General features: G+C 36.6%; 2 protein-coding genes across 2 annotated transcripts in view; one reads left to right on the forward strand and one right to left on the reverse strand.

The window, feature by feature from the left end:
- Nucleotides 1–1863: 1863 nt before the first annotated feature.
- LOC108526189 (uncharacterized) lies at nt 1864–3311 on the reverse strand. The gene has a single exon (XM_017866842.1). It carries the CDS (start codon nt 2897–2899, stop codon nt 2408–2410), a length of 492 nt encoding a protein of 163 aa, XP_017722331.1. The 5' UTR covers nt 2900–3311; the 3' UTR covers nt 1864–2407.
- A 348-nt stretch (nt 3312–3659) lies between these two features.
- Nucleotides 3660–13970, forward strand: part of LOC108526186 (polypeptide N-acetylgalactosaminyltransferase-like 6) — a 555870-nt gene continuing 545559 nt past the window's right edge. Inside the window, exons 1-2 of the mRNA XM_017866840.1 lie at nt 3660–3704; nt 4122–4428. Of these exons, the coding sequence (XP_017722329.1) occupies nt 4291–4428 (138 nt within the window). The 5' untranslated portion in view covers nt 3660–3704; nt 4122–4290. The remainder of the gene's footprint in view (nt 3705–4121; nt 4429–13970) is intronic.

Raw genomic sequence — 13970 nt, forward strand, 5'->3', positions numbered from 1 at the left:
TGCCTTTGAATATCTAAAGTGGATTAAGAATGACCACACATTCTCTGTCAAACTTTTCAGTGAGATGTTAATTTTATCCCGTACCTCCACCTCATCCTGGAATCTGGGCTTGTCCAGTGACTGCTCCCTAAGAGAGGCTGTGCCAGTTCTGGGCTTAGCTTTTAAGAGGACTTGGCCGTTTTTTTTTTTCTCCCTCTTGGAACACAGGTTCTTGGGTTGCTCTCTCTTGAATACTAGCTACCATGTTATGAGAAGCTCAGGCCACATGCAGGGGCCATATGGAGGGAAGCTGAGGAACTTCAGTGGACAGCCCCATGACCCCCTAGCTGACAGTCAGTGCCAACCGTCAGCCATGTAAGTAGCCATCTTGGCTCAGCCCATTCAACCTCCTGGGCCTCAGCCTGTGTCACAGGAAGTGCAACCACCCAGCTGAGTCTATTCAATGCACAGAATCATAAGAGAAATAATAAAATAATTTGTTTTAAGTGGCTACAATTTGAAGTAGAGAGATAACTGAAACAACGTCCTCCTGTTTCCTTAAATATAGGGTTTAAATTTGGCTCAATTTAAGGTTTGTACCAAGCACCTTTGGTAATTTATTTCAATTGTCTTTATGTTGCATTTTCAACTAGAGTGTAAGTTATTCAAAGTCACTGAATATTGCTCTGTTTTCTTTCCATGTGTCCCTATAGCTATTAGTACATTATTAGCGGCATGGGACTCTGATAACCTGAGGTTGCCAGTTGAATCCTAACAGAATGGGAGTGTAAATAGAGCATAGAACAGGTGTCTTTCTATATAAGTCAAAATTTAAAAGACCATGTCCATGTGCATTATATATATAATATACACATATATTATACATACATTATATTACATCTAATATAATATGTGATATGCACATATATTATATACATACAATACCCACACACATTTATATTGGCATTTAATCTGGATTGAGCAAAAAAGTTAACTGTCATCTGGAGTTTTTTTGTTTGTAAACTAAATCTAAACTATCAGTTTTAGACACATTGTCATCTGTTAGTAATTTACATGAGGAATAGTGAAAGAATACCAGACTGAAGGGAAAAGAGAAATTATGCTCTAAATCAAAAACAAATAAATTATACAGAAAAGGAGAAAAAGCTAAAGTAATGGTCTGGAACTACGCTGTCAAACAGAGGTGAACACAGTAATTTTCTCCTTTCAGTTTCTACCATGTATTCTGCATGTACTTGATTGGGGAAGTAGCAGTGATTATGTCCACTCACTGTAATTAATGGTTTTCTCTGAATGGGTGCTGTATGCAAGACCATTTACTAGTTTAACAGTAATGAAGCATGTTTCAGCTCAACACCCTGGATTCAACAAATAGAATGATAGTATGCCCATTCCTGATCCAAGACTATTTTTTAAGGTATTGTTTAAAATGTGAAAGATTTTATTTTTTTAATTCCAAGTTCACTTTTGAGTTATTTAACTTTGAAAAGTAATAACTGTATCAGTACTTAAAAATATATCCAATATAATTAAATGATTCTCTAAATTTATTTCCTTGAGCACCTGACAATATTCCCAGGAAACCTCTCCCTGCTATGTTGCTTCCCAGAATTCATATTTCTGTGTTTCAAAACTGCACTTCCTTAGAGAGAAAAAGAAGGTTAGAAAATAATGCAGACTACAAAAGGCAAAGTGTATGTGTGGGGGTGGGGGTGAAGAATTAAGTCTCTTACACTCTAGATTAAGTTGCATTTATATAAAATTTAAAGGTAATTGGTCTTGATATAAAGGACACATTCAACAACATTTATTAAATATGTTTTCATTCTATTTCAAAATTCAAGTGATTCACGAAAACAAATATTACAGCATAGCCCTTTATTGATGCATACAGTCCATTTACATTGTTCAAATACATTTTGAATTTCTAATGCGAACAGTTTAAGGCATAACTCTTCCCACTCAAATCTAGGTCTTTCTCAAGTGAGACACTAGAGTGAGAGCCAGTAGAAAGGGGAGGAAGAGATAGGACGAGCAGAAAAGGAGGGAGTGACAGAGGTGAGGGTGAGAAAGAAGAAAGAAGGGAAAGAGAAAATACAGTCTGAAGTCCACAAGCTTATCTACCCCAAGCATGTGGATATCATATTCAGGTTGTAACAAAGAGGTGACTATGGCGTTTCTTTTTGGCTCTAGACAGGCGCATTCAGCCTGCATTGCATGCATGTCTGTCACCTCATCTAAGTCCCCATTCCTTCCGGAGTTGTGAGCTCCAGATCCAAGAGTGCCCAGTGCACGGTGCTGGGCACGCTGTCCCTTGGTGAGGCTGCCACAGGTTCCTGCGTGTGCGGTCAGGGGCGTTGGTGCATTGATATGTTAGGTGGAGGGAGGAGTGCCATCTGCCAGAGTCTTATCTCGGTCCCCACGTTTTCTGGCCATCGCGGAGGAATGTGCGAGGACAGGTAGCCCTCGCAGTGACAAGGCGCGCGGAGTGCGGTCGTGCAAGGCGGGGGAGGAGCAGGGTGGCACTGCCAAATCTTAACCGGGGCCCCGGGTGTTTGCAGACCCGAAGAGAGCCGCCTTGGGTCTCCACGGTGTCCTCCAGCAGCTGCTGCCTGAGAACTCTGAGCCTCAGCTCTACCTTGCTTCGGGATCCTCTTCCTCCTCCTTCCCCACCCCCTACCTGGCCTGAACGGCGGGACGCGCGGCCCGGGGGATCCCCTCTCCCCGGGACCGGCCCAGCCCCGGGTCGCCTCCTCCTCCCGCAGCCGCCGCGCCACGGCTCGCCGCGCTCCAGCCGGCACCATGGAGGAATTCCTGGGACACCCGCCTGCAGCCGGCAACTTTTTCCCTGGAATCTCTGGCCTGGCGCCCTTTGGGTGAGATGACGGGGTACTGGCATCCCTGTCGGTCCCAGATTACCCGGAAAAGCCCTGGCAGGGAAAGAGAGGACCCGCGCAGGCTGGGAGCTCCCACTCCTCCTCCAGCGTCACGCTCGCCCTCCGCCGCTGCCTCGCGTCCGGGTCTGTTTATATAGCGTCTGGAGGCCGGGCGGCATTGCCCACCCCCGCCAGGCGGCCTGCCCTCCCTTCCCGGGCTCCGGGTTCCCGCACGTGGCAGACACCAGCTACGTCTTCGCGGAAGGCAGGCGCCGGGGAGTGGAGTGCCGGCGGCCGGGTGCAGCCGCGGCGCATCTCCGCCTTCCGCTCCTCCTCGCAGCGCCCTCGCCGGCCTCCAAGCCCAGCACAGACTTCGGTTTCTCCGCCTCCATCCCCTTTACGAGAAGAGGATATTAAAAAATATTGCCCTTTAGGTGCTCGTGATGGTCCTGTGGGTTCGTTCAGTTGCCGGAAAAGAATGGTAACATGAACAGTGGAGCGTGAGAGCGTCACCGGGGGAAGGGACGAGATTGATGGGCAGAGCGCTCACTTCTCAGAGGATCGCATTCCTAGGACCGCGCGAGGAAGGGACGTCGCGGCGCCACCACTTCCTGGCTGGACTCCGCTGACATCTGTAGCCTCCTTTCCACCAGGGTCCCGGGGCTCCCAGCCTCTGCCTGCAGAGGAGCGTGTAGACAGCGCGCGAAGGTCCAGAAGTTCGTGGACCTCCATCCGAACCAGAGTTCTGCCTGGATCCCGGTGGAGTCCCTGCATCCCGGTGGAGCCCGCAGGCAAGCTGGCTCCGGAGGGAGTTGAACTTGAGTTCAGGTGGGTTATCCCAAGGGGAGCACTGGAAAAGATGTTCAGGGAAGACGAGGAAGGTGACGCTGTTCCAATGTCAAAAGCGGACACTTTTCTTCCTGACACTTGAAGGGGTTGAGCCAGTTCCTCTCAGTTCTCTTTCCTAACCCGCTCCACCCCAACCAAGCCCTCCTACACTAAGGGGTGGGGGGCGAACAACAGCAGCAACAAAAACTCCCATTTACCTAAGTATCTAGCATGCTGTTGACTTTTTCATAACTTACCTTTAGTCAATGAAACGACCATATTTACTCCATTGCTTTATATTAATGGAGGTCAATGAGCTTAATGATTTCCTCAGTCAAGTCATTTATTTCTAAGCCAATAGATAATGCCTGCGTCATAGTTTTCTGGGGGGAAAGTAACTGTGCGTTTGTTCTGCAGATGGCCAACTCCCTCTGAATCGTGCAGATTGGTGCTGAGCACGCAACAAAAGTTTGTAGCTTCTCAGTTTCTGGTGCTTCGCAGGGGAGAGGAAAGGAATTTGACACTAAACACAAGAAGCAGTCAGGGAGCCATCTCCTTTAACTTTTCTTCTCTGTTACCATTTGCAATGAAGAGGAAACAGAAGAGATTTCTGCAGATGACTTTGTTATTCACGGTGGCTTTAATTTTCCTGCCTAACATTGGTCTCTGGTCTCTGTACAAGGATAAGCACCTGGTGAAGTCAGCGGAACCCGGGGAGCAGCAGGTAAGTGCCACCCAGAGAAAGATCACAGAAGGATTGGTAAGGTAGTGATACTGGTGCGGGGACTCCAGAAACCCATTGTGGGATCGCCTTGGGTTTTCCCCCAAGTCTTGACAAAGCTGATTATTGCAAGACTTTAGAGACTTTGGGGTTTAAGCAAGTAGCTCTTTAAAGATTGCAGCCAGTAACACCGTGACATGTACAACTAGTAAAGAAGTATAAGAGAGGTCAAGAAGAAAAGAAGATAATCTTTCACCATTGGTCTTAGGTTGATTTTGACTTGAGGTGGATGAAAGGTAACTGTTTAACTATGGAGGTGGGAGTGGGTTTGGTGCAAGTTTAGTGACAAGGATAGGTTTTTGGTTTCCATTTGGCATGCAAGTCTATGTTAGGGTGAATTAGACCAACTAAATCATTAAGATTGTGAAGTGGTTCTTTAAAAATCAAGCTACACTTTTCAGTATTTTGGTTGTAAATTTTGCTTAGCAACAGCTTTTTACCCTGTCGAAACTTAAAGTCTCTCTTTCGTCTCCCCTGTTGCTAAGGTGCTGCCATGGGGCACACAGGCAGAGTTATTAAGGATGTTCATTCCGTTTCACAGTCGCTTGATAACAGTATGTTGCTAACAGCTTGCTGTCATACTGGAAACACCCATACTAAAGATATGTAGTATAATATGTTTTCTTTCTACTTAATATGTTACTCATTAGTATGTATATACCTCATGACTTAACATGAATCAAAATAACTGTGTTCCCAAGTGAACAATAATGAAAACGAGACTTCCCAAAATGTTGATGAAAATCAATGTTGTCGAACTCCTTGTTTATTAATAAATAAAATAGCTTCCATAATTAAACTTTTAACAACAGAATGCAGCCTTCTTCATGATATTGATATACCACTGTTTCAGTTAGTCCTGTGCATCGCCTTGGAATATTAATATTGTTATTTTCAAGGGTCATCACCCATGAACATTCTACACTTTCCACACATAGAAAATGTTGAAGCAGTCCATTCCTGGAAAACAGCAGTATATAGTAATGGCCATTAAATATTTGCTCTTATACTTAATGAAGTTTAATTTTCTTTTTGCACAGTGGTTAGTTGTGAAATATAAAGAGGTAATCTGCTTTCTCATCATGACAAAAAGTCATTACCAGTCTCTAAACTTTAAAGAGAATGAGTTGTCCAAGGATTTTCTGTGGATTGTTATTTTGAGGATAAATGTTGACATATTTTCATTTAGTTGTTAATATTTATTATCCTTTCTAATAGGAATTCAACTTTGGTTTGAAGTATATTCTGTTTTGGTTTGAAGTATATTCTGTTTTGTCATTCCAGTGAAAAAAAAGAAGATGGACACTTTGGATGTGAAACTTTTTTTGTTCTTATTTACATCATTCAACCTTTGATGTAAAACAGGATTTTAATAACTTTAATAGTCAATATGCTATTGTGTAAAATCTCCATTCTATATTGGTAAAATAAGAAAGGCAAAATTATTTTTTCTTGAAATTTGCTAATTCAATTAGCAATAACCATCTGAAGTATTTGCTGGTATAGCTAACATAAAACACTAATTAATTTTATTAATGAGATTCTTACAACTTTCACATTGGCTCTATTAATTTTGACGCTGAATGAGAAAATTGTTTGTCTAGTAGCATAAAAAAATTACTGTGACAGTTTAAGTCTCTGATCTGTCATTATTATAATTAAGACTGTTTCCTTATTTCTGGTTCTTCTGTAGTGCAAATGATACTTAATTTCAGGTAATAAAGTGATGGGTATAAAAGACATGGGGTGGCAAGAGAAGTTTCATATACTGTAGAATAAATAACTGAGATTGATGGATATTGTATGACCTTCCAATTTAATAACCCTATGCAAAGGCTTTGAAACCAAGTGGGAAAGAAAATAAGCCCTAAAATGAAAGTCAATCATCTACTTTAATATTACCTAAAAGTTTTAAAACTAATACTTTTTATAGATTAAAATATAAAATTTAAAAGGTAGAAATTAATTGATTACTTACAGAAAGATTGAATTCATTGTAAACTAGAAACAGTTCTCATTGGTTTTATTCTATTATTTATTATAATTAGAAGGAAAATTAGGATATGTTGTCCTCAATAAGCAAGTTTTGGGTAAGTAAGAGTTAAGTAATTAATATTTATATTGGAACAAATAAAAAGCAACTTTTCAAACATGCTTAATATTGTGATGTAATATTTGGCTAATGTATATATATTTCAATGTTAGCAAGGTGACTAAACACATAGGTTTTTAAATTGAAACATAATTTGGCTAGTGGGTAATATGTTATTTCAATTTAGCAATTAATTTTTAAAGGACATTTTCATGGTTAATTGCTAAATGTTCTCCAGAAACCATTTATTACCATATTTCTCTCCAAGTTGCAAAATGCTGAGGGTGAAGATAATGTGCAGATCGAAGCACTGACAGCAATAAGTACTGATGCTAGTCAAACAAGTCACGTGCCCAAATGAGTGAACTATTTTTACAGCACTTATGTGTAAAACAGCCAGGGGTTCTAGTTCTAAGTATCATGTGGTAGTGGTCATAAGAACTGAAAAACTTGCACTGTTTTAAATAGCTTAATTATTAGAAAAGGTTACAGGGGAAAAAATTAATGTATGGAAATTCAAAATTATGGAATGGCTAATACTTTTAAAATATGCATTATTCATATTTTAGCAGATCATATCACTAGTAATTTTTCTATCTAGTATTGAGTATGAATTGTACTAATTCTGCAATCTGAACTAAATAAAATAAAGGGAAATGAAACAGGAAACAATGATGGGAACCACGTGGATTAATTTTCACAATATTTAGTATTTAACATATTTTTTCCTCAAATCTACTCTCTGATTATCTAAACTCCTTTGAATTTACAACAATTAATAGTTTTGTAATTTTCCTAAGACCTTTCAATTAAAATAAATGTAAGATTAACTTTTCTTAATAATTTTAAAAATTTTTCTGCATCAATGTGCAAAAATGAAACAAGAATGTTTTAAAATTACCAAGTTTTATTTTTTAATTTTTTCCGAAGTTTTTCCTTTTTTCCTTTGCTCTCAGAAACACCAAAGAGGATCGAAATAAACAACATTTTTTTTTAATAAACAACGGGCAATAAAAGCTTTTTATTGGGTTTTTGGGCCCTCTGCAAACTTTGAAAAATCAAGTCAACTGAAAATAAATTTATGAAGTTTTTTTGAAGGATTTTTTTTTAAGAATTTTTAATAAAATATAAAGTGTTTTAAATTTTAATTTAATGTTGTTTACATTATTATAATGGTGAAAAATGTGGTTTAATTTTTTTCAATTGACTTAATTTTTTGTCCTTCTTTTTGTATTTGGATGAATAAGTATCTCCTTTAAATTCAATTTTTAGAATAATACTAATTATATTAAAGATCTATTTGATAATATATTTTAGCTGAGAATGATTTGCTATTTAATCAACTGTAAAAAAAACAGTAATCTTTTTTAGCTTCCATTTTTTCTTTTGGTTGAAACATTTTGAAATGCTCCTCTTCCTCTTGGTTTTTTTCAGCTGGGTATTTGAAATTAAATACCAACTTTACAATTTAAGGTCATAAACTGTTGAATTAGGATGCTATAGAATAGAATGCTATACTAAACAAACCTCTATATCCAGTCTTTTGTTGTTCCCTTTCTTTTTTTCTTTAATCACTTAAATTCAAGAATATGTGAAAAAAACCCTTTAGCCAAAATACCTTTTCCTAATACATTTTAAAACCCCAAATTCCAAAAAAAAGTAAAAATGGGTAAAGTAAATTAACAAACTAACTTGGGAATAAAATATTAATTTTACAGACCATAATTTTTCAAGAATATTAGAATAGAAGAAGGATCTTGCAATTTTGAAATAAAAATGGAGGGGCCCAAAATCTTAATAATTTTTAAAACAGACTTCCTTAAAACTGTTTCAGAATTAAATTTTAGAAACTTTATCTTTGGTCTAGATTTTTCTTACCACAATTAAAAAAAAAAAAAAAAAAAAAAAAAAAAAAAAGCCTAGATCCTCTATGTCTCTTTGAAATTGTGGAATCTTATTATTTATTTGAATTTCAGAATTTCTCTTTTTAAAGTAGGGCTATTCGTACGTGTCACATAACAAGATGAATAAAGTCCTGAGAGATCACACCTTATATATGGAAAACATTGTGAGGTAATGCATTGTTTCTGTCAGATTCACTTGTAAACTATGCTTGACAGATATATGACTTTACTTCCATTAAAAAAAAATATTCTGAAGGGGATACCTTAGCATCTTTGTCTAATTCATCTAATGTTAATCAGCCCTGCACTGCAGGGGAGCCTTCTTTTGAACAAAATTTTTTTCCAGTGACTTTTAAAACTCATTTTATAACATGAAAATATCAGGTAATTGGTGCTCAGTGTATGCAAACTGCCTTATGCATTATTTTTTATCATGCTGATCACTAAAGCTGTAAAATATGTCTGTGTTCCTTTTTCAGCAAATACCTTAGAATTTGGAAGAGCTAAGGACAGGAGGAAAAATTTACACCTACACTCAGGATGGCACATTATCAATACACTAGATGTGAAATGACACATTAGTTTGAGCCACAGTGTTCTTAATTAGCTAAGATGTAGATTTGAAATTAGGGTTTTAAAGGACCTTTTCTTGACTTTATGGAAAATCCATTCACAATCACTACAGGGTGGCACTACACGGAACACTGTAACAAGTATCTTAATTGTTTGCTGTGACCTGGTAGATCACTACATGATTAGTTCATCACATTGCCCCATGGGAGACAGAGTGTAAAACAGTCTTCTGTTCACAATCTGGTAACAAAAAAAGAAAGATGATTTTTTCCCCTCTGTTCATTTCTGAGTTGGACAAGCTGTGCTGAATCAATTAGCTTCCTATAAGTTTTGCCTATCAAAGGAGCCAAATCAAGTTGGAATATATAGGAAAAGTGTGAGAAAGGTTGAGTGATTTAAGTGGTGTAGAAGAAAGGATTGAATTTTTTTGTTTGTTTGCCAGGAGTAGCCATGACAACCCTTAGAAAGTTTGCAGCCATGTCTCTCCTTGCAACATTTTTACACAAATGAAAGACAAGCTAAGGGACATCAGCAAGAACATTACAGGAGGAGATAAAACTTAAAATTACGAGAAGGCATCACAAGATGTAAGTGGAATATAGAATCAGACTTAGATATGTTTGGTGCATCATGCATTCCCATTTCTCCCTTGATTGGCTTGCTTATGGGGAAGAGTTTTCGCTCTGGAAACTTCAGATCTTTCAAATCATCTAAGGAGACCATGTTCTTTTCTTTTGCTCATATTTGTATTTGTTTACAAAATTACTGTTACTAAACAAAGGTGCAAATGTGCAAAGAAATAGAAGGTTCTGAGGATGACATTAAAGATGCACTGTCCTAAACTTGCTCTCCTTATCACCTCACTCTACAGCTAATGATTTCTAAATTATCTCAAAATGTAATTGTAATGCTTGAATGGACAGCAAAAAACAACAAATAACAAACCTGTGTGCTATGGAAAGATGTATTTAGATAGACACAAAAATATATCTATATAGGGTTCATTTAAAGGTTGTAAAGAAGGACAAGCATTCACAAAACTTCAAGGCATCATTAACTCTAACTTTCCTCACTAATGTATTGATGTCTGTCACTGCTTAACAAGCAAAATGGCATCAGAAAGAGGGTGAACAAATAAAGGTATATTTAGGGTTAATGATGAATTCAAGGTAAAGCACATCAATGTTTCCACCAAGTTTTTTGCTTCCAGTATGGTAGGACAAAAAGATGTGAACTGAATTATTGGTACCATCAAATAAAATGTATTTGTTTTATTAATTCATTTAGCAACAGACATACACATAGTTTCACATGTGCATAGTTTCACTTACAAAGAAAAATTAAATCCACCCAACTGTTTCGTTTTCAGCAATATTTTAACTTCCATAACTTTTGTTTTTTCTAATGCTTTGAATCCACAATAGGTAGTTAGGAGAATCTGAAGCACCATTGAAATGAATTATTCTAGAAAAGTATGCAGAAAGATAAAGAAAATGCATCCATCTCTAGAAATGCTTACATCTACTTAGCAAGTGTGAAACTCACAATGAGTATTTAGCATGTTAGTATGGCACAGATTATAAATAGGAGAGTCACTGTTATAATGTAATATAATTAACACAATTCTGCTTGTTATAGAGCATGATAATAGCTACCACCTGTCTTAAGGACTGGTGGTTTCTCAATAAGGACTAAGAGGGCTAATTCTGAATTATTTCAAATATTCAAATACTCATGGACTATGATTTCAATACTTGAAATCTAGAAATCTGGAGAAAATTATAATAGTTTTGAATGTTTCCATCATATTAAAAATGACCAAATTGTTAAGTATGCCACCTAAGTTTTAGTAGGTGGCTTTTCCTTTTCCCTCATATATTTATTTATTTTTCCATAAGACAAGGTCTCACTCTGTCACCCTGACTAGAGTGTAGTGGTGCAATTGTAGCTCATTGCAGCCTTACTCTCCTGGGCTCAAGCAGTCCTCCTGCCTCAGCCTTCCAAGTAGCTGGGACACAGGCGGGCGCCATGATACCTGGATAACTTTTTAAAATTTTTTTTTGTAGAGACGGGGTTTCACTATGTTACCCAGGCTGGTCTCCAACTCCTGGTGTCAAGAGATTCCCCCCACTTCAGCCTCCCAAAGTGCTGGGATTGCAAGCACGAGCCCCCACTCCTAACCCTTTGCCCTTATTTCTGACGTGTCTCCCCAGCTGGAAAATCCAATTGAACTTAAGGAGAAATATCAGAATTTCTGTAGTACTGAGTCTTGTTCTTTTTTAGTAGGTCAGCATGTAGTCTCTAGAATCAAATTATTTGGGCTTACAAATTCTGGCTTAGTACGTTGTGACATTTAAGAACTTATGGATCTTCCCTAGATCAGTTTTCTTATTAATAAAATGAAGGTGATAATACCTTTTTCGTAGTGTTATAATGAGGATTAAACGCTTAGCATCTTTAACAGCATATAAGGAGGCTTAACGGATACATATTTTGTTATTACACACAAGTGTTTATAAACAATCATTGCCTTTACTAACGTAATTAGTGTTTGTTTAATAAATATTTACAGATGGCTTCTCTTTTAGAGACATTGTCAAGAGGGCACAGCAGAGCAATGTCACGGATGTGTTGAATCTAGTAGGGAGGACTGTTGAATCAGTCAATAGAGTTTTAGAAACTAAAAGGACATTTTTCTTAACATTTTGGATTTCATGCTTAAGGATAAGTTGATAAGTTTAATTTATTTTTTATATTATTGTTTATTACAAAAATTACTAAAACTAGTTCTTGATATATTGTATTGAAAACTATCCAAAAGTTGAAGTTTTTAATAAAAAAAAGAAAAAAGAGAAGAAATATTTCTTTGTAGTGACTACTCTCATTTCCTATAAAAATAAAGCCCATGACTCACATATAAGCATTTTTTTTTCTTCTTCTTACTAATTACAGGCAAGAAACTGAGAACTACTTTTGTTGTTGCTGTTTAAATCTTGGTCATGAGTTTGACTGGATTATTCAGGAGAAAAAAAGTGAAAAGTAAAATAAAACTCTCAAAATCATTCAGCTACTTTATGGAGTTAGCATTTTTTTCAGTAGAGTTAGAGGACAGATAAAACATATTGCATTGTGGCAGTTCTTCTTATAAAAATTACATACGGTTTGCACTAAGCAAAGGAGAGTTCAGATACTTCAAGTTCGTATGTTGGCCTCATTCCCTTACAGAAGTATGTAATTGTGGGCATGCTACTTAACATGTTTAAACTTCAGTCCCATACATGGAAACACAAAAATTACTTCATAATAGGGTAGCTAAGAGAAATAATTGGATTACATGTTTATTATTGCTTGGTACATAATAAATAATGAGGGAAGATTTACGAATAGCAATCTATACCTTCTCGACTTTTTAGAACATCCATTTGAAGGTAGTAAATAACCTTAAATATTGCGTGCACCTAATAAAGATATAATAAAATATATAAAACCTACTACTATCAATTTTTCTTTTATTGTTGATACAATATTTTTTTGGATATGCAATACATGCACCACACTGGGATAGATCCTGAGGGAAATAAGCAATGAAACCATAAATCTGTTTTCAATTGACTTAGAATCTATTAGTTAAGAAAGGCAAATACACACTTTAATATAAGGCTGGATTACATGGTTTTACAATAAATACATGCTCAAATCATTTAGAGTTTAGAAGAGGTAAAAAATATGTAAGTTATTGTGTGATGTTTATAGTTGGTTCCACTCTAAGTCCTCTGTATCTTTAGTATTTAATCATCCCCCAAATTCATTGAGAAGCTCTTCTGTGTAACTGAATTCACAAGTAAGGAAGGCACAAAGACTGAATTTGAGTCCATGAGCTCTGGATTTATAGAAAGAGAAACTAATTGGCAATGTTAACAGCCACATTGTTTAAGGGTTTCAAAAGGTTATTAGGCTTGAATAATTCATTCCTGGTATTCTCTTGATTATAGTTACACACAATTATAGAAATTTAAACAAAATTATACTAGATTAAATGGTAAGACTAAATATTTAACTAAAATATCTTATATTTTTAAGATGGATAAAGGATACTGGTGAGGTCAGCATTGATGTAAATGGCTGGATGTGGGACCCTGGTTGGTAAGATACAAGTCAGATGAAGGCTGATGCCCTGAGAGATTAAGGGGACAGTCTCAAGGAGGGTGGAGGTAGTCAACTGAAATAAAGCAAAAAGAGAAGCAGCAATGGTTATTATCTAAAAGGTAAATTTAGAGTCTATGCTTTTAATAGTTTGAATGTTTCTCCTGGCAGGAATGTCTGAGATTTTTTTCCCAGGCAGATATCTTACTACTTTAGACAAGTAATTAAAAATTTCTGAAATAGCCTATACACTGTAAAATATATATATATAATATATGTATATATACACACATATATATATATAATAGATGTCTTAGCTAGAAAGATGACAGATGGAAAATCAGATATTTATTATAGTTTATATAATCTTATGAAAAAGATTGAAGGCTATAGTACTGAAAGGAGATGTCAGGAAACCATACAGCCACCTTGTCAATAAGTAAGCAAGCTACCTGTCAACATAAATGCTGATGACCAGACACACAGCATGAAGGAAACAAAGAAATAAACAAGCAAGAGTGTACTTAAGTATAATATAGTAGGTGGGGATAGATGGGTGGGTGGTGGTACTTAATGCAGCTAATATTCAGTTGCCAAAAATACTAAGATAATATATTAATAATAAAAGGATAAACCGATTATAATAAAAGTAAAAATAAAAGTCTACACATTAATAAACTTTAAGGTCACATTTATTGAGCTTCTAACATTTCTCTGACACTGTATTAAACTGCTCTTAAGTCCTCAACACAAATCCATTATATATATATATA

Source organism: Rhinopithecus bieti, unplaced genomic scaffold, assembly GCF_001698545.2.
Source record: "Rhinopithecus bieti isolate Rb0 unplaced genomic scaffold, ASM169854v2 scaffold_2917, whole genome shotgun sequence".
Classification (NCBI taxonomy): domain Eukaryota; kingdom Metazoa; phylum Chordata; class Mammalia; order Primates; family Cercopithecidae; genus Rhinopithecus; species Rhinopithecus bieti.

Coding starts and splice junctions, on each gene's coding strand:
- LOC108526189 (XM_017866842.1), bottom strand. CDS start 2,899: ATGCCAGTACCCCGTCATCTCACCCAAAGGGCGCCAGGCCAGAGATTC.